Source organism: Eleutherodactylus coqui, chromosome 2, assembly GCF_035609145.1.
Source record: "Eleutherodactylus coqui strain aEleCoq1 chromosome 2, aEleCoq1.hap1, whole genome shotgun sequence".
In the NCBI taxonomy this organism is placed as follows: Eukaryota; Metazoa; Chordata; class Amphibia; order Anura; family Eleutherodactylidae; genus Eleutherodactylus; species Eleutherodactylus coqui.
The window spans coordinates 27,178,069-27,204,820 of NC_089838.1; the positions used below are offsets into that span (position 1 = coordinate 27,178,069).

Here is a 26,752-nt window from a genome sequence, read left to right on the forward strand (position 1 = left end):
CTCGGGTTGGGTGATTCCATAGCAGTTGGGTGATTAACAGTGATTGGTTGTTTGGGTTGGGTGATTAACAGCAATTGGTTGTTTGGGTTGGGTGATTAACAGTGATTGGTTGTTTGGATTGGTGCAAGCAGAAGTGTTGTGGAATATAGATATATGCATCGCAGGGAGCTGTACTGGTGTCATGGCAGCCGGGGTCTCGGTAGACTGTTTATCAAGCCGTCCCCGTGGGAGGGCCTGATAGGCTGCCTGTCAAATTGCAGTATGATGTCATGCTATAGTATTACATAATACTGCAGGAGCGATCAAAGCATTGCTAGTTGTGGTCCACCGGGGGAGCTAAAAAAAAGTCAAAATAAGATCAATAAAGTTTTATTAATTGTAAAAAAAAAAGTACATATTTGGTATTGCCGCATCCGTAAAAGTCCGATCTATCAAAGTAGCGCATTATTTACCCCCCAGTGGTAAACGTTGTCTGGAAAAAAACCCCGCCAGAAATGCACTTTTTTAGTCACCCTGTCTGCTATGGAGAGCGCTTCCCCCCTGTCCATGCTGCGATTTGCCGCGATTCTGTCAGATAGGCTGACCGTCGGAGATCTGTCTGCTGGCTCCTGCTCCCGGGGACAGGCAGCCTAAATGTGTTGGACTCTGACATTTTAAACAGTCGTACATTGATTTGAAGGAATGCTGTTATCCAATAGGTGGCGCTGCAGAGGTATTGTTCCATCTTCCTTATTTGCAAAAATTCTTTGTGGCACTGCTGTTTTATCCACCCTCAGATATCGATCCTGGCCCCTGGGACATGGAATTATAAAGTATTGTAGACAGTGGCCCAGGCACTTACTGCCTGATATTTTATTATCCCGGAACCTACTACATCAGCAAAGACATCAGACACACGCAAGAAACAGTGCACAATGCTGGGGAATGGTGCCACCTTTTTACTTTTAATAAGCAGGGAGTCAAACCTGACTTCTCTTTTATTTAAAACCAGCAAATGTTGATGCATTTTGGGGACACAACCCCTTCCTCAGAAATGCTGGCTGGTACACTCCCCTGATCACAGAGGGCATCTTCTCCATCTAGAATAGTTCATTTTTCCATTTCTTCTCCATCTGACCTCGACGGCCATGACCACTTCTTCCGAGCACAACTTGTCTATTTTTTGCCAACTCCACTGCATCTTATGTGCATGATAACCACCATTTTCTGCTTATTTGCTCTCAGTCTCTTGTCACTCTGCTGGAAGAGTTGGCAAATCTCTGAGTCGCTGCAGTAGTCTCCTAGAATAAGTGCTCCATGAATGTTTAACCCTTTGCAATCCAATTTTGGATTCAGGGTTTCCTAGGGGGCTTTCTCTTTCTGCCATTATACAATGCCTCCATCTGCTGGCTAGAGCCAGTACTACGGTATGGGACATTCTGGAGAAGACCTGACAACAAAGCGCCAGTAATCTACAGTAAGAATACCCTGTCGGACGTCTTCAGGCATCAAAGCTGTACAGCCTTCAATCAGAATGTCTTTAGATGTCAGACAGTGGATTGGAAAGGATTAATGTGTGCCGCCAACATATCGCATTACCAAACTTAGTCCCCGAATGTACATTTAGAGGAGGCATAGCCTGCAAAAAGAGGACATAGTTTGTGAAAGGGGATGTCCGCTAAAATATGTGTGATGTTTTCTTGCATTCCCCAGTAAAAAAACGTAAAAATTTGGACAGTGTGCTTTAAGGTAGTTATGGCGAATGAGGAACTGCACTCTTAGAAACAACATTTTAATGTTCATCGGCTTTGTTATAACATAAACAATTACAATAAGCAATGTAAAAAATGGAGAAGATATCAAGAGATATGTTCAGTGCAACAGGTTGTATAGCCGGGAATTTTAAGGAATTGTCCACTTTCTGATTACATATGGCTATAAGTGACATTTCGGCTGGGCAAATCTGCATGGACAATTTGGCCTGTAGCTGTACAGCTTATTAACCTTAGGGCTCTTTTACACGGACTGAAAAAACGCTCAGATTCACGCGAGATTCTGAACAATTATTGTTCGGACTAAATACACGCATGACTGAATGACGAATGATAAATTCATATGTCGTTCAATTTCTGCATATAAACACTGAATGACCGATCGGGCCGCGTAAACAGGCAGTCATCTATAAACAACAACCTGTTTACTGTGTTTGGAGGTGGGCAGGAACAATCCCAGTCTCGCTCCGCCTCCTTTCTCTAGCTAGAATCACTCCGGTGTTAACCCCTTAAGGGCATGGCCTATTTTGGGCTTAAGGACGCAACGATTTTTGGCGGATTTTCATCTTTATTTTTTAAAAGCCATAACTTTTTTACTTTTTTTTCAACGCGGCCGTATCAAGGCTTGTTTTTTGCGTGGCGAACTGTAGTTTTTATTGGTGCCATTTTTAGGTACATAGACTATATTGTAAAACTTTTATTATTTTTTGTATGATAACAGGGAGAGAAAACGTATCAATTCAGCCATAGATTTTTTTTTTATTTTTTTTTTTACAGCGTTAATCATGCAGCATAAATGACACAATCCTTTTTTTCTGCGGGCCGGAACGATTACAACGATTCCAAAATTCTTATATTTTTTTGAGGTTTTTCCACTTTTCTGCAAAAAAACCCTTTTTTTTGAAAATCTTAAAATTTTTTTCTAAATCGTTGCTTTCAAAGTCCTGTAGTAACTTTTTTATTTTTCTATGTATGGAGCGCTGTGAGGGCTTATTTTTTGCGAGACGAGCTGTAGTTTTTATTGATACCATTTTGGGGTACATACGGCTTTTTTGATCACTTTTATTGCGTTTTATGGGAGGCAAAATGCTAAAAATTTGCATTTTGCCTGGGTTTTTTGGCGTTTTTATAACTCTTTTTGCCGTGCGGAATAAAAAGCACGTGCAACTTATTGTACACGTCGTTACGGATATGACGATACCAAATATGCGGGATTTAAATTTTTTTTTTACCTTTTTTAATGCTAATATGAGAAAAAGCACCTAAAAAGGGTTTTTTAAACATTTTTTTTTTACATTTTTCTTTTTTGTACATTTTTATTATCTTTTTTTTTACACTATTTGTGTCCCCCTGGGGGACTCACAGCACAGCACTGATGATCGCTGTGATAAGGCATTGCAGGACTGCAATGCCTTATCGCTTATTACAGCGATCACAGGCACTGGCAACACAGGACGCCGGTATCTTGCGTCCTGTTGCCTTGGCAACCAGCCGCGCTCTCTGCCATTATATTGTGAGAGCCCGGCAACTTCACAGAGGGAGCTCGCTCCCTCTGTGAACCCTTCCCATGCAGCGATCTACATAAATCATGGCAGGGAAGGGATTAACAGCGGGGGCGCATCTCTGTTGCAGCGGGAGGCCAGCTATCACTGACTGACGGCTCCCGCTGCCGGATAGCGCGAGATTGCTTCTGATCTCGTGCTATCCGCAGGACGTAAGTTTACGCCCTGTTGCGGTAAGTACCCCTGGAGCAGGAAGGGGTTAAAGCACAAGAGTGATCAATCCTGGGACGACCTCCCGGGCATCTGCATCCAACAGGTTCCCCAATGTAAAAGAGCCCTTAGACAAACCGGTTGCTATGGATGCATTGCCTGACAACATTATTTAAGATGCTGTAGTTGTTAGGCAGTGAACCCCTAGTAACCAGACGGTCATAAAACTCAGTGACTGACCAGACAATGGAGGGAAATTAGCTTGGCAGCAGTGGTCCTCCACCTGTGGTCTCTGGCTGTCAGGGCATACTGGGAATTGCAGTTCAGCAACAGTTGGCCAGCCCACTGATTTAGACCAGTGTTTCCCAACACCAGTCCTCAGGGACCACCAACAGGTCATGTTTTCAGGATATCCTATAGTAAGAGCACCTGTGACAATGTCTGAGGCACCGACAATAATTACATCACCTGTGCAACACTGAGGAAATCCTGAAAACATGACCTGTTGGTGGTCCCTGAGGACTGGAGTTGAGAAACACTGATTTAGACCATGTCTAAGCCTGGATTACTAATCAGAATTTTTTTTATAAAAAGTTACTTCTAATACTTCATTTTAACGATAACATTCATAAGAATACATTAGAAAACAAGGGGCAGAATTTCACCAGTGCAAGGATATGTCTTGATTATTATAACAATGCCTAAAGAAATATGTTTCCAGTGGTAGATCAGAAATTGGCAGTGATGTGATTGGTTGCGGCAAGAAACGTCTCCACTTCTCATCTGCATTGTTTTATAACTCTCGTTTGAATTGTCCACTCTCAGTCAACCAAGAGCTGTGAAGAGGTCAATGTGCTTTGCTTCAAGTGGCCACATCAGTGGTCTGGGGGGTTTAGCAGATGGCACCCTGGTCAATTGCCCTTTTTGCCAATCCCTAAAAACAGCTTTGTTAGTTTTATGCATTACAAGTATAGCAAACATAGAAGATGCTCTTGGGCTAAACAACGAAGGAATTTGGGCTTGGGGGGCGATTTGCACTCAAAGGTGGATTGCTGTATTTACATGGGCGACTTCCTTGCGCGAGTTCCGTCTGATTTCGATATGGACGGAACTCACACGAGACAATAACCCATTGTTTTTTTATGTGTTTATACTCATGGGCAAATTTTCTCTCAGACCTAGAGTTCAAGATAGAGAAATCTTACCATGTCCTATTTTGAGGCAATATCAACTATTATTTTCTTTGGGAGCAAAAAAAAAAGCATCCTAATCACACAAAAAAGGAGTGAGGCCCTATTCTAAGTTTTGTCATGGAGCCCTCTGTGGCATCACTTCTTGCATTATTCCTGTATATTACATCACTATCTGCTTTATCTTGTACTGTGACATCACTGTATGCATTATGCATGTACTATGGTATCGCTGTGTGCATTATGTCTGTACTGTGACATCACTGTGTGCATTATGTCTGTACTGTGACATCACTGTACGCATTATGCATGTACTATGGTATCGCTGTGTGCATTATGTCTGTACTGTGACATCACTGTGTTCATTATGTCTGTACTGTGAGATCACTGTGTGCATTATGTCTGTACTGTGACATCACTGTGTGCATTATTCCAGTACCGTGAGATCACTGTGTGCATTATTCTGCAGATACCAGGATAATGCACATGGTGATGTCATAGTAATAAGCTGTACAAATAAAGATTATTACTATGACATAATTGTGTGCATTATTCCTGTTCTGTGATATCACTGTGTGCATTATCCTGGTTTTGTGACATCACTATGTGCATTATTTCTATACTGTGACATAACTGTGTATACTATGTCTGTACTATGACATCACTGTATACATTATCCCTCTACTGGGACATCAGTATGTGCATTATCCATGTACAGTGACATCACCGTGTATATTATGCCTGTACTGTGACATCATAGTGTTCATTGTGAATGTACTGAGCCATCATTGTCCGTATCATCCATGTACTGTGGCATTACTTCCCAATTCCAATGCAAGGATTCAGGAGTCAATGATCCATTCACTGTGACACTACCATGTGTACTATCTTTAGGCTGTGACATCGCAGTGTGCATTATACATTTACTGCTATATCAGTGTGATATGTTAAAAAAATGTACCTAGATTATAGCTAATAAAAGCAAAAAATCTATGTGGTTAATAAATGTATTGGAAGATAAAGCACTTCCAATGTTTCATTCATGGCTCTATTGGCTGGACTTCCTGAAGAATAGATTTATACACTATATGTACAGTCAGCAGGTCTCCTATAAAGAGGTAGTCCACTTTAAATAATCCCTTTTCGTTTCATGGGTCTCCCAAAAATAAGCTGATCACTGACTGTCCTGCTAGTGAACCTCCAATGATCAGCTGCAATCTATCCACCAGAAAAGGTTCAATTTCCCTGCAGTGCCCCCAGAGGGGAAATAAAGTATTACCTAATTCCTATTGAAATCAAGGACTTTCCATATAATGCATATATGTGCTGGGTGCTGCAAAGCCAGATACACTCTTTGTGCCTTTTTGGTTAGTAGTTTAGGGCCCTGGACAGGAAACTCTGTTCAAAAATGTTTTTTTTTAAGACAATCCCTTCAATAAACAATTCTACTGAATTATACATGCCCCGGCATTATATGAAAAGCACTTTAAAAAATGTATATACTGTTTTGTACAATCTGAAAGTCATTCCCATGGTGCCTCAGGATAGAGCATACATTTCATATTCTTATTAACCTAGCTTTTTTCTGTGCTCATTGTCTCCCCCTACTGGCCAGTAATTAATTTTGTATTATTTCTTTGGGATCACATTCAGTCTTTTAACTAATATTACCAACCATAAAACTGTTACTTAGGAAAAAGCACATGTAGAAAAATGTTTATATTTAACCAGAGCTGCTGGTAATCAATTTGGTACATATTGAATGTCCCAGATTTTTTATGGTTCCAGATGATCCAACTTGGACGTAAATGTGAGCGTTGGTGAACGAAACCAAGATGTGGTTGATTTCCATAGAAGAGTGGCCTGTAAAGTGGTTATGAATCAGCCTTTGGTTTCACTTATTGTATTTCCAACAGTACATGCATTAGGCTTGCTTTCAGCTTTGTCCACTTCCGCTCTGTTGGGGTCTTTTGCTTCAACCTGTAGTTCGGTCATTGGTTCCTCAGCATGGGTGACAAGTTCAAGACTGAGGACAAGACATGAAGGAATCAGTATACAGTTATACAGACTTTTCTATTTTATCAAACATTTGGCATGTCATATAGATATGTCAGATTTGATCAGTCAGGGTCCTGGTGTTGAGACCCCTACTGACCGCTAAACAAATGGGTTGTAGTGCTCAACTGAGTGGTGTGCCCCTTTGGTTGCACCCAGTTAGTGCTGTACAGACTCACAGACTTTCTATTGAGCCCGTTTACTGTCTCCAAGGACAGCCAATGGGGCATAGCGCTCAGATGAGCATTTCTTTCCCTTTGTTTTAGTGATTGATGGATGTTTTAGCACCTGTAACCCTATGACGTCAAAATTTTGAGGAAAGTTTTAAAAAACTTTGGACTTTTGTGACTTCAAAAATAGTAACGGCCCTACAATCATTCCCAACCATGTTTCACAATTACTGGAACCAGGCATGAGCGCTATCTCTCTTTAGTGGAATCAAGTCCTTATTAAAGGAGATTTCCTATTAAAGACATTCTGTGGTTAAGGGATAAATGTGTTATCACTGGAAGTGCAACCGCTACAATCTAGAAACTGGCACACTTGGATGCCTCACGTTAATGGAGTGGCGGTGCACATGTGTACCAATCACTCCATTCACTACTATAGAACAGAGGGAGATTGCTGAGCGCGTTGAACTCTGATTATAGCAGCTGTTTCATTCACATGGGGCATTTGGGTACACTTGTCTCAGGATAGCTGGAGGTCCCAATAGTTGAATCCCCAGTGATCAGACATTTTTCCAATATCCTGTTGAAATGCAAAAGTCTTTTATTTCTCAAAGTCCACGCATAACACTTTTTGGGTTGAATCACTTCATACCAACATAATCTTAATGCATGTGCAAGGTCATTCTAGTCATATCATGTCTCTGGAAGTCAGATGACTGCTGCAGCCTCGGATCACCAGTCGTTCTCCTAGCATCAGCACTGACATCGCAAGTGGGACGATTGTCCCAATAAGGATGGCCCCGCGCTGGAACATCTGAGATCTGTAGTTCTATGAGATTCCTTGAGCACACCTTTTTAGCTGTGGGTTAATTGATCTGGCTGGGTGTAGTAATCTCCACCAGTCAATCCCTCTGGTCTGCTGCACATACATACCAGCTTGTCTTGTGAGATAATGCTGGTCATTTTATCTTTATCTTTGCATTCTGGTATTATGCATGCTTGTCTGAAGTGTCTCTCTTACCTTCCCTGAAGATGGTCTGGACACCTGTTGTCCCACCCCTCCTTGCATTCTGGGGTGCGTGCATCGAGTAGTGTGTGTAGTATAGTGACCGCACAGGAACATACACCCGCAGGTTTCTTTCTGTCCCTTGGCAGGTGTGGCCTCCAGATGTCTGACATCTTATGTGTGTGTAGATGGGTGATGCCTGACACTGTTCCCTGTATGTCAGCTTGGTGGCTATCTCTCTACCCCTTTGGTGTCAGGACACTTGGACTAGCTATGGTTTACTATCTGTATGTGAGTTCTGGGTGGGGTTCCTGTTTTATGTGGTATCCATAACCTTGTGTGTTGGTGTGAACAGCGACGTGTTTTGTATGTCTGTGCAGCTGGCAGACATGTGCTCTATGTACGGTCCTGTTCTGTGTGGTTTGCATTACCTTGTGTGTTGGTGTGAACAGCGACATGTTCTGTATGTCTGTGCAGATGGCCAGACATGAGGTGTGAACGGTCGTGTTCTGTGTTCAGTGTGTGTGAACCATGTCATGTCCTGTGTTTTGTGCATCTCTCCAGGTTCCTAATCAGGGATAGCGAGGTCCCAGATGAAGACAGTAGTACCGTCCTTATCAGGAGAATAACCCCGCTTTTAGGGCGCCCACCCACTGGCGATTTTTTTTTCTTCGCGTTTTGCGTTTTTTCTCAAGAGCAATTAGAATTGAATGTACTCCTGTCCACTGGCGTTTTTTTTTGCGTTGCGTTGCGATTTTTAACATAGGAACTGTCAGTTGCATATGTGTCCTTATTTTTCTCCTAATGCACCCATGAAAGTCAATGGAAATTAATGGAAAAGCCGTGAAAACGCTGCAAAAAACGCTGCGGAAAACGCGGGAAAAACGCCGTGAAAACGCAGCGTTTTTCACGCACGAAAATCGCAAACGCCAGTGGGTGGGCGCCCTTAGGTAGGGGTTCCCCACTTTTCCTGATTAGTAAGGGACATGTATCTTTCTATCTTTGCCTGGAGTGGTGCAATTGGTCTATGCAACATTATAAGAGTTGTTGCAGTTTTATTAGGACACCATCTTGTGTGCGTGCTGAAGCTTGGTGCCCTGGTGTGCCCAGCAGACGTAACACCATAGAGCTAACTGTCCAGGGTGGAAAACGAACCAAAGCAGGAAAGGACGCAGTTCACGCCAACACACTTAGGCACAGCATGCAACACAGAAAAGGACTGTTCATACCTAATGTCTGGCCACCTGTACAGACACACAGAACACATCACTGTTCACACACATATACACTGAACATGACACTGTTTACACCTATACACAGAACACATAACAGGCATGCAAGAAAACCAAGCCCTAGAGCGGAGGGATACCAGGGACTGGTGTATATATATATATATATGCAGAAGACCAGTGAAGATTGGCTGGCTGGGGAAATCCACACCCAACCAGCACAATTATTCCACACCTATGAAGGTGCGCTCCTGGAAATCCATAGAACAGATCCCAGCAGCACAATCTAACACAAGTTGTGCCAGATAAATCTAATTTCCTTCTATGACAGAATCACTGACTGGGTTGATCAGGTAAATGAGGTAGATATAGTATATGTTGACTTTAATAAAGCATTTGACAAAGTATCTCATACCATACCTTTAGAAAAAATGACCAAATATCGGATTGACTTTTGCAACCTACAATAGCGCCCACTAGTCCCACTGGTTTGCTATTCCAGCTCGCTCCCTTATTGTTTAAAATGCTTGTTCACTTTGAAGAATCCCTCTGTATTATATGGCCCCCTAACAATAAGATGATCACATGATGTCCCACTGCTGGATTCCCCAGGTATTACCTGTAATTTCTTGTTTTATAAACTAGCATAATCTTAAATTTAAATCCAGAAGGGATTTACTCTCAGGGTATATCAGGCTATCTGATAGTCCAGAACATCTCCCATGGACTCTCCATTTTGCCGTAAAAATGTAAACACAATTTCTCAGCGGATACTTACTGTGGGTCCATGCCAAAAATGTGACTTCCTCTTTTCTGGCCTAAAAGAGAAAAAAAGAAGTTTTAGAATTTTTGATATAGTTGCATAATTAGAAATTGCTTTTCCATTTAGATTTTGAGGGGCACAGCTACGGGCATCCATCTGAAGCCTGCAGTGGGGAGATTCTTCCTCCCTATCTGAGGTTTGGTGAGGTACCATTTAAATAAATAACTTATAGTAAATCAGGAACTTGAGCATTTGATTCCTCACATATATCATGTTCAGTTTCATAAATGGAAGTACCATATTTTTTGTACTATAAGATGCACCCAAGCTTAGGACAACAGAAAATAGAATAAAGATATTTCATACTAATTAATACAACCATGATGGACTAACGAAATGGAGGATTTAGTCTCAAGTGGACTTGGATAGCTGCAGTGGCCCCAATAGTAATTGTGCCCCCTCTCAGTGGCCTTATAGTAATTGTTCCACTTCTCAGTGGGCCCTATACTAATCATGAGTGGCCCCAGTAGTAATGGTAAGTAGTTATAGTGGCCTCCAGAGGTCCCAGTAATAATAGTGGCCCCAGTAGTATCAGTAGTAATAGTGTTCCCAGTAGTTATAGTAGCCCACAGTTGTCCCAGTAATAGTGGCCCCCAGTGGTATTATTAGTAATATTGCTCTCAATAGTTAGGATAGCCCCCAGGAGTCCCAGTGGAGCCAGTAGTAATAGTGCCCTAAATAGTAATAGTGCCCCCAGTAATAAAAGTGGACCTCAGTAGTAATAGTTGCCCCCACTGGTAATAGTGCCCCCAGTTGTCTCAGAAGTAATAGTGGTCCCCAGTAATAGTGCCTCCAACTGGGCAGCAACCCAACCAGGAAGTACCTTACCTCACTCCATAGCTTTGTTCCAACCAATGCTGATTATCAGAGACTCTGACCCTTCCCCCCAGCGTCTGCATTACCAAATGTCCTGTACACAGTGCAGACATGGGGGGGGGGGGGGATCATATGGCACAGCTTCTGATCAGCGGCAGCTGGACCAGGAGCTATGGTATGAGAAAAAGTACTTCCTAGTGGGGGGTTGGTGGTCCTAATGATCAGTTAGATTGCAAAAGCATTGTATCTGATCATTATGAAAGCAGTCAGGGGGGTCTGGAATCATGTGACCAGTGTGGAGAGGAGAATTGCCTGAGTTTCAAGTAAGTATATTACAAAGTGTGTACTAAAGGAATTATCCAACTCTTAAGATTAAAAAAAAAATAGTGTCTGTAACAGTCAGGTGCCATTCTTCTCGATTCATTGCTCCTAATATGAGTGTTGATGCCAGGAGTAAGGCATATGTGACTGCTTTGGCCACTGATTGGCTGCAGTGGTCAGGTGGTAGTCAATTTAAACAAATACTGGGAAGGCCATGGGAGCTGCAGCGCAGAGGAACGAATAGGTGAGCAGTGTTTATTTTGTTGTTTAACCCCATTTGCAGCCATGTAAAAAAAAGTTGGATAATTCCTTTAATCCAATGTGTAATTCTATGGGAAAATGAGATTTGGTCGTGGAAAACACTTTAAAAGGATTTTCCGGTATATGATAGGATTAGTAGCAGGGGAAATATATATATATATATATATATATATATATATATATATATATATATATAATATACATGCACAAAAAAGCTCTGCTCCCCGCCACTGCTCTGGTCTTCTGCTTACATCCATTGCAGCGGTCATGTGGTTGTGTAATCATGTGATCGCTGCAGCCAATAGGAAACCCCGACATGGACATCATCAGTAAAACCTGCCGGAACCTCTGCATTAGAAGCCCAAGTGACATGTTTATGGGATGTCACTAGGCTAGAAGACCTGGTGACGTCATGGGTCACATGCCGTGGTGCTACAGCGCCACAGTAACTATACTATTAAATATATATTTTAGGGCATTGGGGTGAGAAATAAAAATTTTAAAAAAATCAGACAGCCCCTTTTATATTTTCTAAACCAGACAACCACTTTACATCTTTTTGACTCACCTTTCAGTTGCAGAAGTATCACACAGATCACTACTACCACAACTACAGTTAAGGTAATAGCAATGATGATGCTACTTCTATCCTAAAAGAGAAAGACATGTCAGAACAATGGTCTAAGGAGTACAAAGCTTCCTTGGCTCTCTTGGTGCACTTGGTACATCAAAAACATTAAAACCCAAAGATATTTTAGTTTATGGGGTTTCGTACAATAAGATTAGATGGCATATTGACTATCTCTGCCATCGGTGTCTGATCCCAGTTGGTAGGCGCCCATTGAGTTTAAAAGAGCTCTACTCTTTTTTTTCCAACACCTCCTGCCAAGCGTCATGTTGGAACTGCAATGAGGTCCCAATGAAGTAAATAGGGGTTGTTGGAATTTCCAGATGGTATTTGTTTGAGAATGATGTTAAATTGGGTGAAATTTCAATGCTTTGGCATCTTTAAGGATGCAAAGGCGCCAAATTGTTAGAAATTCAAGATTAACGGATATTGAAATACCACAATTAGGCAAACATACATACAGATACATATATACAGTACTGTGTAAGGCTGGGTTCACACGGGGCGGATTCCTGACGGAAATGTCGCGGTTTGGCCTTTTCCGCGGCGGCTTTGAAGCGGCGCGGCCGCTCGCTCTTCCGCTGCGGCTGGCGCTCCCATAGAGGAGAGCGTGGCTGCAGCGGAAAAAAAAAATTGACATGCTGCGTTCGGCAAATCCGCGTCGCAGCAGCGGCTTCTGCTGGCTTAGCCGCAGCGGATTTGCTGTCCCGTATGGAGGAGATTTCTGAGAAATCTCGTCCACATGGCTGGCTAATCCCGGGATTAGCGGCCGCATGTGGATTTGCTGCGGCGAAATTCCACACGGAATTTCCGCGGCAAATCCGCCCCATGTGAACCCAGTCTTAGGGTTTAAGGCTGCTGTGGAAAAAATATTGCAAAGTAATTGACTCCAAACTTAGGGGAGGAGAGATCTCTCTCTCCCTCTCTCCCCCCCCGATCCCCACCACAACTCACCTGTCACCCGTGCCGGCCCCCGAATCTTTAGAGACGAGCGGGGAGATACTCGGCTAAGGCACTACTCGCTCGAGTAATGTGCCTTAGCGAGTATACTCGCTCATCTCTAGCAGCAAGTCAATGGTGGCCATAAATTGACAGTAGAGTTGTGTCACCATGTCATGGTAGAGGTATAGGTCCCAGCATGGGGCAATCAGGTAGTTTATACTACAATCCGGTATGGATTGATATTTTTGTCTCATTGAAGATTATTGGAATAATATTAAGTTCTGTATAGTCAATAATTTCCCCCTCGGATTTACCTTTATCAGTGGTGTTGTGTCATTCCCTTGAAACAAATCTGCTATTCCTACAAGTAAAAAAATAATCAATGGGACGGCAACACAAAATTCACAAGTAAAAAATATCTATTTTTTATAAAAATCTGTCACGTAGTGCTTGTTCTCTACATTAGCTTACAATATGTTGAGTTTTCAGGTATTAGGGCAAAATCTACAATATACCATCACGGTCTATTTACATTACTAGTGTCCTCTTATGTTTCAGAGGGCTCTCAGACACCACGGGTGGCTACAACCTTTGCACTTCCTAATAGAATACCTCTGATTTGGATCAAGGGTCCAGATGTCCTGGAGAAACAAGGATACCTGAGGGTGGCTTTACGTGAAACTACTGTTATCCAAATAGTCGCTCAATTGAGCGAATTTAAGTGACGGTTGTTCCATGTAAAACACGGCCACCAACCAGGTGATGAGTGAGAATGTGTCCGATAGTCATTTTGTTTCAGCTCATCTAAATTAGTCGCTGGTTGATTAATTAGCATGTAATAATAATAATCTTTATTTGTATAGCGCTAACATATTCCGCAGCGCTTACATAGACAGGGGGAATACAGAAAGGCAAAAGTACAAAAATTACAGAACCACGGTTACATAGTAATCAGTTGATGGAAACAATAGGGGTGCGGGTCCTGCTCCAACGAGTTTACATACTACAAGTAGTGGGGTGATACGAAAGGTAAAGGGCTGGAGATGTGCACGGTATGGCGAGGTGGAGAGTGAGGGGTGCTATACACATAGACAATGGTCAGACATTTGGCCGTGTGACGGCAGAAACGGTATGACTGCAGGAGTGGTTTATGATGGCTAGCAGGGATTGCAGTCAGTAGGTCAGGAAGCATGTTATCAGGCGGAGTACAGAGGGGTTTGTTTAGGGAATGCGGTATGCCTCCCTGAAGAGGTGCCTTTTTTAGAGCACACCTGAAGTTCTGCGAGTCCTGGATTGCCCGGGTAGCCTTTGGTAGTGCATACCAGAGGACAGGTGCTGCTCTGGAGAAGTCTTGGAGGTGGAAATGAGAAGTTCGAATTAAAGAGGCGCTCAGTCTGGTTTCGTTAGCAGAGCGGAGAGCCCGGGCTGGGTGATGGATTGAGATGAGGAAGGCAATATACGGGGGCGCTGCACTGTGGAGGGCTTTGTGGATGAAGGTAGCGAGTTTAAATTGAATTCTGTATTGAAGGGGCAACCAGTGCAGTGACCGGCACAGGACAGAGGCATCCGAGTAGCGTGTGGACAGGAAGATGAGCCTGGCTGCCGCATTCAGGGTGGATTGGAGAGGGTAGAGTCTGGTGTAGGGGAGGCCGATCAGCAACGAGTTGCAATAATCGAGCCGAGAGTGGATGAGGGCAACAGTAAGCAGTTTTAGCATGTCCACGGTGAGAAAAGAGCGGATTCTTGCGATGTTCTTGAGGTGCAGCTGACATGTTCGGGCCAGAGACTGGATGTAGACGGTAAATGATAGATCAGAGTCGAATATGACCCCAAGGCAGCGGGCATGCTGTCTGGGCGTTATGGTGGTGCCACACACTGAGATGGAGATGTCAGGAGGAGGTCGGTTAGTGAAGGGTGGAAATACCAGTATGTCAGTTTTAGAGAGGTTTAGTTTTAGGTAGAGAGGACATAGTGTTAGAGACAGCGGAGAGACAGTCAGTGATGTTTTGGAGGAAGGGTGCAGAGATGTCACGGGAAGAGGTGTAGATCTGGTTGTCGTCAGCATGTGGTGTAAACAGGTAAGGGTTGTATTTCAATGACTAGCCAGAAACTTTGCAGGGAGATATGCACTTGTCCATTTTGCCCCCCCCCCCACCCGATTTAATGCTCATTGGTTCCTGAAAGATGTAAATATGTCCAAGTGATTCTTGAGTGAACATTCCCTGCTAATTTTGGTTATCAAAGATACACTCACTGCAGCACCGACTGTTGAATCGAACAAGCGAGAGACCGCAGCAGTGAGTGTTCACTCGAAGACAGTGCTTACATGTATTTATGTGCTTTGCACAACCAATGAACTAACATTAGGGAGTGGTTGAAGTTTCAGATATGCGCCCACCAAAGAACCTCACACCCCTTAATTAGTCGATGAACGATATTTTGGCTTGTGTAAATGCTTCTAACAAGTCGTTCGCCGATCTCGAAATTGAAAAACAAGTCAACAGCAATCACTCTGTAAAAACACTATTCAGACAATAATTGTTATGTTTAAAGCCACCGTAAAGCTACCTGGCATTAGATGAAGAAAATAATCCTGAGTTAAACCAGTCGTTCCCCATTGGCATGGGTCCAAAACAAAAGTATGGAAACATCAGATCAGCTACTGCGACTGCGGGGCATTATTTATATATGGATAATCTCTAGTGAAGTGACCAAATATTACAATAAATCTCAATGAGAAATCCAAAAACTAGTAACCTCATATAATCCATGCCAACTCAAGAATATGAACTGTAGATGTTACTCAGTAAACACTAACGTTGAGCTCTATTGTATGATTGGATATGTCCATCTTGCCAGCACTGACTTTACTAAATGCCTGGAACACACTAAAAAATAGAAACACTTTTGATTGTCCCCTATGAAGCCCTTATCACCACAAAAACTCTGGGCATAATGTTACCATTATTATTTGGGGAAAGGCTTGCGTTCCATAGAGAATGTGTGGTGTGTTCTTCGTCGTCAGCTTTTGATTCAGTAGAAGTGATTATTTCGTCATCAGGAAAAGACCCAGGAATGTCTAAAAAAGGGAAAATATACAAAACTATAAAATACACATAAAGCAAAAATAAAAAAAATATCCAGTTATCACTGTTGGGAATCCTGCACTGATGGGAGTCATTGCACTGTGCCTTTATATATTTCCCCTTTTCTCTCAAATTAACATTTTCAACACAGAAAGAAATTACACTCCTTAAGGGTGGACACCCACTGGCAATTTTTTCGATCTTGCGCTGCGAGAGCAAGTGAAAACACTCGCCTCGCAGCGCATAAGAAAAACTGGAAAATCGCTTGAACATCGCCAGTGTTTTCAATGGGGCCAGCGGCAGCAGCGCTAGCCCCATTAAAAACATAGGGAGAATGCCACGGACTTCTTCCACAACTGTGACAGCTGTGGCAGGAGTTTCCTTCATCCCCGCGGGGACCGCGGGGATATGAAAGAATTCTCTGCCACAGCTGTCACAGCTGTGGCAGAAGTGCAGCATGCTATCCCATTGCTTTCAATGGGATTGGCACTGCTGCCGGTCCCATTGAAAGCAGTGGTTTGTGGCAAGCCCCGCAGCATGATTTTCGGGGAAGGGCTTGAAATATAAGCTGTTCCCTGAAAATCATCATTAATTGGTTAAAAAAAGAAAAAAAAATGAACTCACCTCTCTGCCGCTCAGACGCGTCCTCCGGTTGGCTCCCCGGCATTGCTGTCCAGCACTTTCAGCATGCGGGGATTTAAAGGGCTGTGCTGATTGGCTGAGCACTCAGCCAATTACAGCTAGTGCTTAGCTATTGGCTGAGCGCTCAGCCAATTACAGCTCATTCATTCATGAATAGCTAAGCACTAGCTGTAATTGCCTGAGCGCTCAGCTAATCAGCACAGCCCTTTCAGGAGGTGGGGATTTTTAAATCCCCGCCTGCTGAAAGTGCTGGACAGCAGTGTCGGGGAGCCAGCCGGAGGATGCGTCTGAGCGGCGGAGAGGTGAGTTCATTTTTTAATTCTTTTTTTAACCAGTTAAGGATGATTTTCAGGGAAGGGCTTATATTTCAAGCCCTTCCCCGAAAATCATAATGTGGGGCTTGCCCCAAACCACTGCTTTCAATGGGGCCGGCAGCAGTGCCGATCCCATTGAAAGCAATGGGATAGCATGCAGCACTTCTGTCACAGCTGTGGCAGAAGATTTTTTCATCTCCGCGGCCCCCGCGGGGATAAAGAAAACTCCTGCCACAGCTGTCACAGGCGATGTTCCAGCGATTTTTCAGCATTTTTCTTGCGTTGCGAGGCAAGTGTTTTCACTTGCTCTCGCAGCGCAAGATAGAAAAAAACGCCAGTGGATGTCCACCCTTACTGTGATGACAGATGAAAGGCGGTACTTACCAGTCCTCAGCTCCTGCAATCCAGGGCTGCAGCCCCAAAGTACTGCTGGTCATTGTTTTGGAACGACTGCATCCAATCAGAGCAGTCAGATGCCGTTTTCCTGTCATATCCATTCACAGCATCACAGCGTACATGCCAGGATTGGCTACCAGAGTCAGGTGGTAGTCGTTCCAAAACAAAGTCTGGGAGGACTATTCGGGTCACTGTCAGCCAGTGTAAAGGTACCTTAACTCAGAGTATACATAGTCATAAACCTCTTGATCCATGCACCATGAACTATATACTATCATGCGAAGTATTAAATATTGCTGGTCTTACCTGCACTTTGTGTTGTTAAATCTGCGTTCTCAGCAGGGAAGATATTTTGGGATGAAGTTGTAGACCTTGCAATTGAAGATGGTGAAGTCTCTGTCCAGATAACTGGTGGTGGTGATGTATTATTAGTAATGGATATAGGTGGTTGAGTAGTTACCTCCACTGTTGTAGTTAATGGAGTGGTCCAGACATAGAAAGGCTCTAGAGTGGTCTGAACTGGTTGTGGTGTTGTAGATGTCTTCACAGTTGTAGGTGCGTGAGTTGTCCTCATAGTGGTAGGTACTGGAGTAGTAGTTGTCAGAGTAGTTCTCACAGTTGTTGTTGTTGGTGCTAAAAAAATTGCATTACATTATTGTAGGACTCTAAATGTAATTTACTGTATGACACGGCAAATGCATTTACATCGCAGGACTAGCTCTAATGATAACCAGTAAAAAAAATAGCAGTTTCTTCTGTTGCCAATTCCACTGACTTTTATTGGTGGCTACCAGAGATTCCAAGATCTGGGGGTGGTGCACCATAATGTCTCCAGGGGCGTAACTATAGTGGGTACAGAGGGTACGGGCCTAGAGCCTTACAAGGCCCTTAAGGTCTCTCTTTTCCAAATGAGAAGACCAGTCCTAGAAATTAAGTATTATAATTGGGGGCCCTGTTAGAGAATTTGCACTGAGGCCCAACAGTTTCACATTAGACACTTCTAATTGTCCCAGAGACAAAAGCTGTAAATTTGCATTAATCAAAGCCATTATATGAATTGTTATCAGCCAAGAAACTAGATTAGCTTCTGCATCACCTTAGGAGAAAGTTCCAAAGGTTGAGTAATTGAAGCCAATCAAGCTGGCATTTTTTCTTTTCAAAAACAAGCCTATATTTCCAATACAATACTATCAATCCCATTGATTAATTTTTTAACATTTTTTACAGGCACCTTTTTCCACCATCAGGTTTATGTTGATCTTCTCATCATTGAACCACCCCCGATGTTCAATGCGGCAGCAGTATGTCCCTGCATCTTCTAGGCTTGCCGAAGTTATGGTCAGAGACACTATCCCTTCAGTAATTGCATCGTTGAGCTGGTAGCGTGAAGATGATTGAACGGTGACCTTATGACCATCCGTCCAGATTAGTTCTTGACTGCACTTTGAACTTGGGCAACTTCCACGTCCCCAACACATGCTGGTGAGATCGCTGGGTCTTCGAACTGTGTAAGAACATGGCAAAGTAATGGGTTGTCCTTCGATTCCGGTTACTGTTCTCTGACATAGCACAGTCACTGCAAGAAAGAGAAGTTAAAAAAATATCTTGGTAAATGGGTAGTACTGTTTTATAGTTTCACCTTTACAGGGCAATAAGCTAACTGGCCACCAAACTTTCAGGTGCCAAGACATAATAGCCATACCCAGTATGGCCTCCAATTCTTGTAAAAGGGATGGCATTAGTGGGTCCTCATACCTTCCTTCCAATCAGGGGCGTAACTATAGAGGATGCAGTGGATGCGGTTGCACCCGGGCCCAGGAGCCTTAGGGGGCCCATAAGACCTCTCTTCTCCATATAGGAAACCCAGTACTATGAGTAAAGCATTATAGTTAGGGGCCCTGTTACAAGTTTTGCATCAGGGCCCGGGAGCTTCAAGTTACACCTCTGCTTTAAATCCTTGGATAGTAAAAGGGCATGAGCCCAACTTGAATTGGTAATCAACCTCTCATTAACGAGCACCATGGTACTGAGTCCCATCATTCGCTTTCCTGATGGTAAGGGATTAGGGCAATAGGCATCTAACTACAGGCAGTTATACAAAATATCAATTTAGACCTTTGTGTGATTAGCCAAGTTATTGCATGATCCCTGACATGGAGCATCATTTGGTGAGAGTCACAAAAGTAAATCTTGATCATAAGGTGACTGGATTTTCCAAAATTTCAAACAAAACTCTTGGAAATTTATGTTATCTGCCATTGTAAAATAGTACAAGACATCTTAAGAAAATCTTAATGAGCTCCATAGTACTCACACCCATCAGTGCTCTTCCTGGCGGGATACAGCCGGGTCAATTGACATATTACTGCAATCATTTGGTCCAGAATATCAATTTAGACCTTTGTATGTTTGGCCAGTATTATGATCATTCTGTGACGGTTACATTTTTGGCTGTACGACAATCTAAATTGTCATAATAGGATCCATCAGTCAACCAAATTCAAAATAATGGTATCAATGATAGAGCTCATCATGAGATAAAGGACAATGAGGACTGTAAATAGTCAATATTATTATCTCAAAACCAAAAATTTTAAAAACAGGAACCTAATCTAAGTGACAAAGTGTGAAGACATAGTGAATCGTGGCTCCATTATGGCTACTGTGTGAATAAAGCAACTTCCTGGGGAGGATACTGCAGAAGAGAAAGTATAAATCAGCAAATTCACTTCCTTTAGGAAATTTCACAAATTTGCAAAAGAAAAAAAAAAGCCAAAAATGCCTCGACAGTAACAGCGACCGCAAGACCTGATCTGAGAGAAACTTTGTCACATGCTAGCAGTTTGGTTGTAGCTTTGGGTTAAGGGTCAAGAGGTGAGAGACCTGAGCAATATTGATATCAAGAAGTCCACTTAACCCCTTGAAGACCAGAGATTTTTCATTTTCTTTTTTTTTTGTCACTTTTTTGAAAAGCCATGACTTTATTTAATATCTCTGTTGACGGACATTTTCATGATGGCTTGTTATTTGCAGAACAACTTGTATTTTTTAATGGTACCATTTGGTTTGCCATACAATGTACCAAAAAAATTTAAAAAGTGATGGTAAAGTGCAATTGTTTTTGATGGGGGAGGTTAGTTTTACGATGTTCAAGGTGCAGTAAAATTGAAGTGAACATAATAAACTTTTTTTTAAGTCAAAATTGCTTTTTGACCTCCCATTCTGGGGCCCATAACTTTTTAAATTTTTATGACAGTTGGGGTATGTAAGAGCCTGTCATTTGCATGGCGATCTGTAATCTTTAGTAGTACCATTTTGGGGTACATATATCATTTTTATCACTTTTTATTTAGTCTTTTTGAGAGCAGGTGCTCACAAAAAAATCCCACAATTCGGACATTCTGTACTTTTTCTTTTTATGGTGTTCACTGTGCTAGATGACTATGCGATATTTTAATACTTGAAAAATGGGAAAAGGGGTTTTCTTGAACCTTTAATATTCTTTTAAATAGTTTTACTGTTTTAATTTTTTATTTAAAACCTTTTTCTACATTTCTCTAGTCCCCGTAAAGGACTTGAACTTGCAATCACTGGATTGATTGCACTATATATTACAATGTTTCAGTATTGCAGTGTTTAGTCATTTTCATGGTTACTTATTAAGCCCTTCCACAGGTAGGTCTTAATAGGTATCCATGGTTAGCAGCCCTGGAAGCCTACACTAGGCCTTTGATGCTAACTCATTGGCACCCTGCGATTCCATCACAGTGGATGGAGGGGTTAATATGGGTTTTCCTCTGGCTGGTTGTTTCCACGCAGGTCAGTTTCGGCTGTGGAAGCTAAATAGTTAACTGCTCCAATCGGAGCTAACTTTGATTGTGATAGTTGGCAGTGGCTTCCAGATGTAGCCACTGGGTATGGGGTGGCCTTGGCGCAGAAATACTTGCAATAGCGCAACCTTTTGCGCTGTGAAGGTTGAGCTATCGCACACATATTTCTGCTGTTTATTGTACTTTGTGCGCTGCCGGAGACCGTTCACATCAATGCAGGACACACCCGCCCTGTGATTGAAAAGGCTGTGCAGACTAACTAGTCTCTGGTGTTATCAATTTTACTTCAAAATTGCGCAATTCTGCGGGGATTGGACGCCATAGACTCGTTTGGTGTGCAAATGCGCAGCAAAATAGAGCATGCGCGTAAAAGCGAAAGTGAGAAAGAACCCATTGAAAATAATGGAATCTATTCTCTGCGCAAACACGCTCGTGTAATAGAGTCCTAAAGGTACTTTTACACAGGATGACTGTCAGCCTTCCCACATACTACTGCCCGACTCCATTCATATAAATTGTGGTGGAGCTGCTGGGAATCGTTCCAGCCTGCCAGCCTCCATTTACAGTAAGGACAGTATTAATGTGTTTTTGCACACCTGCCAAAAATAGGACCAGGCATGCGCACAAAGTACCCTTGTTGACTGCGCAGGAGTAAGCGTAATTGGCAATATGCTTGTGTGTCGCCGCCATAAACAAAACTTGCTCGAACCTTGAGCTGTTCCTGTGTCCATGGTCTGACAATGAGCGATTTCTTGCTCACTGCCCTGTCGGTGGCCACGTGTACACGGGATGATTTTCGAATGAGTATTTGGGCAATAATCGTCCGTGTAAAGGTACCTTAAGTGAGAGACTAAATGTTGTAAAAGGGGATAGGGAATGGTTAAGCGGAGTCATCTGATTGGTCAGGACACACAACAGCTCTCCCACTCAGCAGGCATGGAGAGAGGGAATGTGCATTTACAGAAACCAGCGGAATGAAGGAAGAAGATACAAAATCTTATGCCGCTGCCCTGAACACTGATTGCATTCTAACTGACCCCCCACTATATTGCCTAGTCGTTCCAACTCTCCATGGATGATACATTAGCAACAAGAATTGTTATGCAGAACAGTTATCATTCAGACAAATGTGTGAACTAAGATTCCTCCAAGAAGAGACAACTCATCCGAAAAGTTATGAAACCTCTCAACATCCCAAAAACTGAAGGCCATTCACTTCAAAGCCCCACATAATAAACTGTACTAGTACTGCACATCATGTCAAGTATCAAGCTCAGCTATGCTACATCTGTCCATGAAATATCCCAGACTGCAATATATCTGCATCTCCCAAATTCTAGCACATTAACCTTTTGGCTCCCTGAGGGTCAGTAATGCATTCCAGCTCCCCCATAAGCGTGATGAAGTCAAGCTGTTACCAGATCCCCCTATCCGGAACACAAGACCCCCTCACTGTGGCCCCCTTTCCTTGCAAATTACACATTCCTGTATGGCCCCCGACCAATATTTTGCTTCTTTCTCTTGCACAACAGAAGTTAACATTATTATTACAAGCCTGCTATAAGACTCTCTATTCCATATCTATCTATCTATCTATCTCATATCTATCTATCTATCTCATATCTATCTATCTATCTATCTATCTATCTATCTATCTATCTATCTATCTCATATCTATCTATCTATCTATCTATCCCATATCTATCTATCTATCTATCTATCTATCTATCTATCCCATATCTATCTATCTATCCCATATCTATCTATCTATCTATCTATCTCATATCTATCTATCTATCTATCTATCTATCTATCTATCTATCTATCTATCTATCTATCTATCTATCTATCTATCTCATATCTATCTATCTATCTATCTCATATCTATCTCATATCTATCTCATATCTATCTCATATCTATCTATCTATCTATCTATCTATCTATCTATCCATCTATCTCATATCTATCTATCTATTTATGTATCTATCTCATTGCCCCCTTTCCTTGCAAATTACACATTCCTGTATGGCCCCCGACCAATATTTTGCTTCTTTCTCTTGCACAACAGAAGTTAACATTATTATTACAAGCCTGCTATAAGACTCTCTATTCCATATCTATCTATCTATCTATCTATCTATCTATCTATCTATCTATCTATCTATCTCATATCTATCTATCTCATATCTATCTATCTATCTATCTATCTATCTATCTATCTATCTATCTATCTATCTATCTATCTCATATCTATCTATCTATCTATCTATCTATCTATCTATCTATCCCATATCTATCTATCTATCTATCCCATATCTATCTATCTATCCCATATCTATCTATCTATCTATCTATCTATCTATCTATCTATCTATCTATCTATCTATCTATCTAATATCTATCTATCTATCTATCTATCTATCTCATATCTATCTATCTATCTATCTCATATCTATCTCATATCTATCTCATATCTATCTCATATCTATCTATCTATCTATCTATCTATCTATCTATCTATCCATCTATCTCATATCTATCTATCTATTTATGTATCTATCTCATATCTATCTATCTCATATCTATCTATCTATCTCATATATATCTCATATCTATCTATCTATCTATCTATCTATCTATCTATCTATCTATCTATCTATCTATCTATCTATCTATCTATCTATCTATCTATCTATCTATCTATCTATCTATCTATCTATCTATCTATCTAGCGTGAGTCAAATGTTAGGAATCGCCCAAATATCTGCAGAAGCTCTAATGAGGCCTTGCCCTATCTCTCTGCATGTTACACAGAAAGCTGCTATTGAAGTCTATGGCAGGTTTTTAAAAAATCAAGGTGAAAGGCATGACCCTGCGGACAACCCTTGTTCATGTGTAAATATGCTTTGTTGCAGTGAGCATATTTGCGCATATATTCATCTGTGGAAACCCTAAAACAATTTGCTGTGACAGATAGAATTTAACCCCTCCCTGCTCCAGGGCGTAGGTTTACGTCCTGGCAGTGGGGTACTTCCCGCAAGAGGGAGTAAACTTACGTCCTTGGGATAGCGCGAGATCACTTATGATCTTGCGCCATATCGCAGCGGGAGCCGGCTGTCAGTCAAACCGGCCTCTCGCTGCAACAGTGGGGGTGCATCGGAGATGCGCCCCCCGCTGTTAACCCCTTCCCTGCCACGATCCATGTAGATCGCATCATGGGAGGGGTTCACAGAGGGAGCGCGCTCCCTTTGTGACGTCTCCGGGCTCTCGCGATATAATCACAGAGAGCCCAGCTGGTTGCCATGGCAACAGGACACCAAATACTGGTGTCCTGTATTGCTATAGCCTGTGATTGCTGTATAAGCAATAAGGCATTGCAGGGCAGTAGCCCTGCAATGCCTTATCACAGGGATCATCCGTCCTGTATTGTAAGTGCCCCAGAGGGACACAAATTGTGTAAAAAAAAAAGATAATAAAAACAAACAAAGAAGAAAAATGTAAAAAAAACCCTTTTTTTATGCTTTTTCTCATATCAGCATAAAAAAGGTAAAAAAAATTAAAATCCCACATATTTGGTATTGTCGCATCCGAAACGACGTGTACAATAAGTTGCACATGCTTTTGACTGTGCATGGAAAAAAGCGTTAAAAAAATGCTAAAAAACTGAACCAAAATGCTTTAGCCCAAAATAGGCCATGTCCTTAAGGGGTTAAACAAATCTGAATGCAGATGTAGCAGAGTTGAATTTGTCATTTAACATTTCTTTCTGTATACCAAGACAACGTGCTGAGCAACATGGGCGTAGCTCTAACGGAGTGCGGAGGCTGAGGTTGCATCTGGAGTCCGATGTGTATCATGTGTAGCAGAGCTCTGAGGTTGACACTTGGATGTCTGTACCGACACTCAGCAGATCCACAGCAGATTCGCACGAGGTTTAGATCCAGGATAAGCAGTCAGCAATTTTTTTCAGCTGTGGAGCTGGAAATCTGCACAGAGATCCTCCTTTGCATGTGAACAGATTACTGTGTGATTTTGTAGCCCGTGTGAAACCGGCCTTAAGGCTCTTTCAGACGAGCATATTTTAGCGTGTTTTTGCGCACGGAAAAACTCTGCATGCAAAACGTGAAGAATAGAACTCATTGCTTTCAATGGCTACATTCTCATATTTTTTTGTGGGCGTGGTTCTCACGGGCGCAAAAAAATAGGGCCTGCTCGATGTTGTGCGCATTAGCGCACCAAAGAGGCCCATAGAGGTCTATGGGAGATGTGCAAATGCGCATACCCATGAACACTGGCATGTCGCTCGGCTTAATAGCCATTTACATCAGGGTGGGTGATTCCGCCACCCATGTGAACTAGCGGTGCCTGCATAAATACGCACAGTAGTTGCGCAGTCACAAGCGCAAAGTACGCACATTCTCCGGCAAAAAAGTTGTGCAGTAGCGAACGTATTTTGGAATACGCTTGTCTGAAGGAGCCCTTGGGGCAGCTTCAGACAAGCCTTTTCTGCAAATGTGTGCATTTGCATACCTCCCATAGACATCTATGGGGTATGTGGTGTTCAAATATGCATGCAAATACATCCGTCTGACGGCGCCCTTAATATAAAGTGCCTCACATTTGCGCACACCTCAGTACATTTCGTATGTCTCTTGGCAGACCATGCATCCTGACCCAAAGGGTCCCTCCCCAGGTCAGGGTGCCAGTACATTAGGGGTGCTTTCACTCGGGGCAGAATACTCCGCTGTAAAGAAAAATCCGAACAAAGTCCCTATATGTCTAACATGCGGATTTTGATGTGGAATTGAAAATGGCAGAAAATCTGCTGACACTTCCGCGTCAAAATCAGAATTATAATTCCATCCTGTGTGAAGGCTCCCGAGTCTAGTTCTTAACTATTATCATTCGTTCCAAAAGTTTGACTTCTAGAAATATTTAATTACGCTGTCAAGCAAAACATATACAGATGTAGCAGAGCTGAGTCCATTCATGCATCTAGACTTGAGTAAACTGTTTTTATTACTTAGGAGTCGCAAAAGAAAGTTGGATGACAAATTCAACTCTGCTACACTAAATTACCATCCAAAGTCATTAAGTGTAGGGATATGTCAATTGACAGTATAACAAATAATGCAAAACAGTAGAGCTGTAGCAGAGCTGAGTATGCCAATCTCAGCCAATTACACCATGACAGTGCGATCTATGCTTCTATATACAGCTAAACGTATTCAGAGTGATATCATTGTATACAGAATAACCAAGAAAAGGTAACATAACAAATTCAGCTCTGCTACATCAGTGACCATTCCAATGATATAAATAAATAGCCTAGAAATTAAACCAAACGGCAGTAATTTATAAGTTTTTTTTAAGGCGTCTTGCAAGTTCCAGGACTGTGGCATATTCCTTGTTCTTACCTGCGCTGAGCAGGAGGATGACAATTTGTAGACTCCCCTTCCAGCGTATGTACAGCTTCATCCTGACTGTTGGACTGCCGGTGACTTCTGCAGGGTCTGACAACTTATGATACAATGCACATGTAGGAGGTCACTCCCACATCCTGCACATGTCATCCCCAG

General features: G+C 42.3%; 1 protein-coding gene across 2 annotated transcripts; it reads right to left on the bottom strand.

Annotated features, from left to right (window-relative positions):
* Positions 1-1,755: 1,755 nt before the first annotated feature.
* Positions 1,756-26,752, bottom strand: LOC136611191 (hepatitis A virus cellular receptor 1 homolog). Of its 2 annotated transcripts, XM_066590507.1 has the most exons (8): positions 26,591-26,748; positions 18,574-18,918; positions 17,649-17,975; positions 15,867-15,983; positions 13,219-13,265; positions 11,903-11,984; positions 9,892-9,931; positions 1,756-6,679 (listed from the first exon to the last, which is right to left on the bottom strand). In XM_066590507.1, the coding sequence occupies exons 1-8, from the start codon at positions 26,649-26,651 to the stop codon at positions 6,535-6,537; spliced, it is 1,164 nt and encodes a 387-aa protein (XP_066446604.1). In that variant the 5' UTR covers positions 26,652-26,748; the 3' UTR covers positions 1,756-6,534. The 2 variants fall into 2 exon arrangements, with proteins under 2 accessions (XP_066446604.1, XP_066446605.1); XM_066590508.1 differs by lacking the exon at positions 11,903-11,984 and having other exon boundaries at positions 26,591-26,752.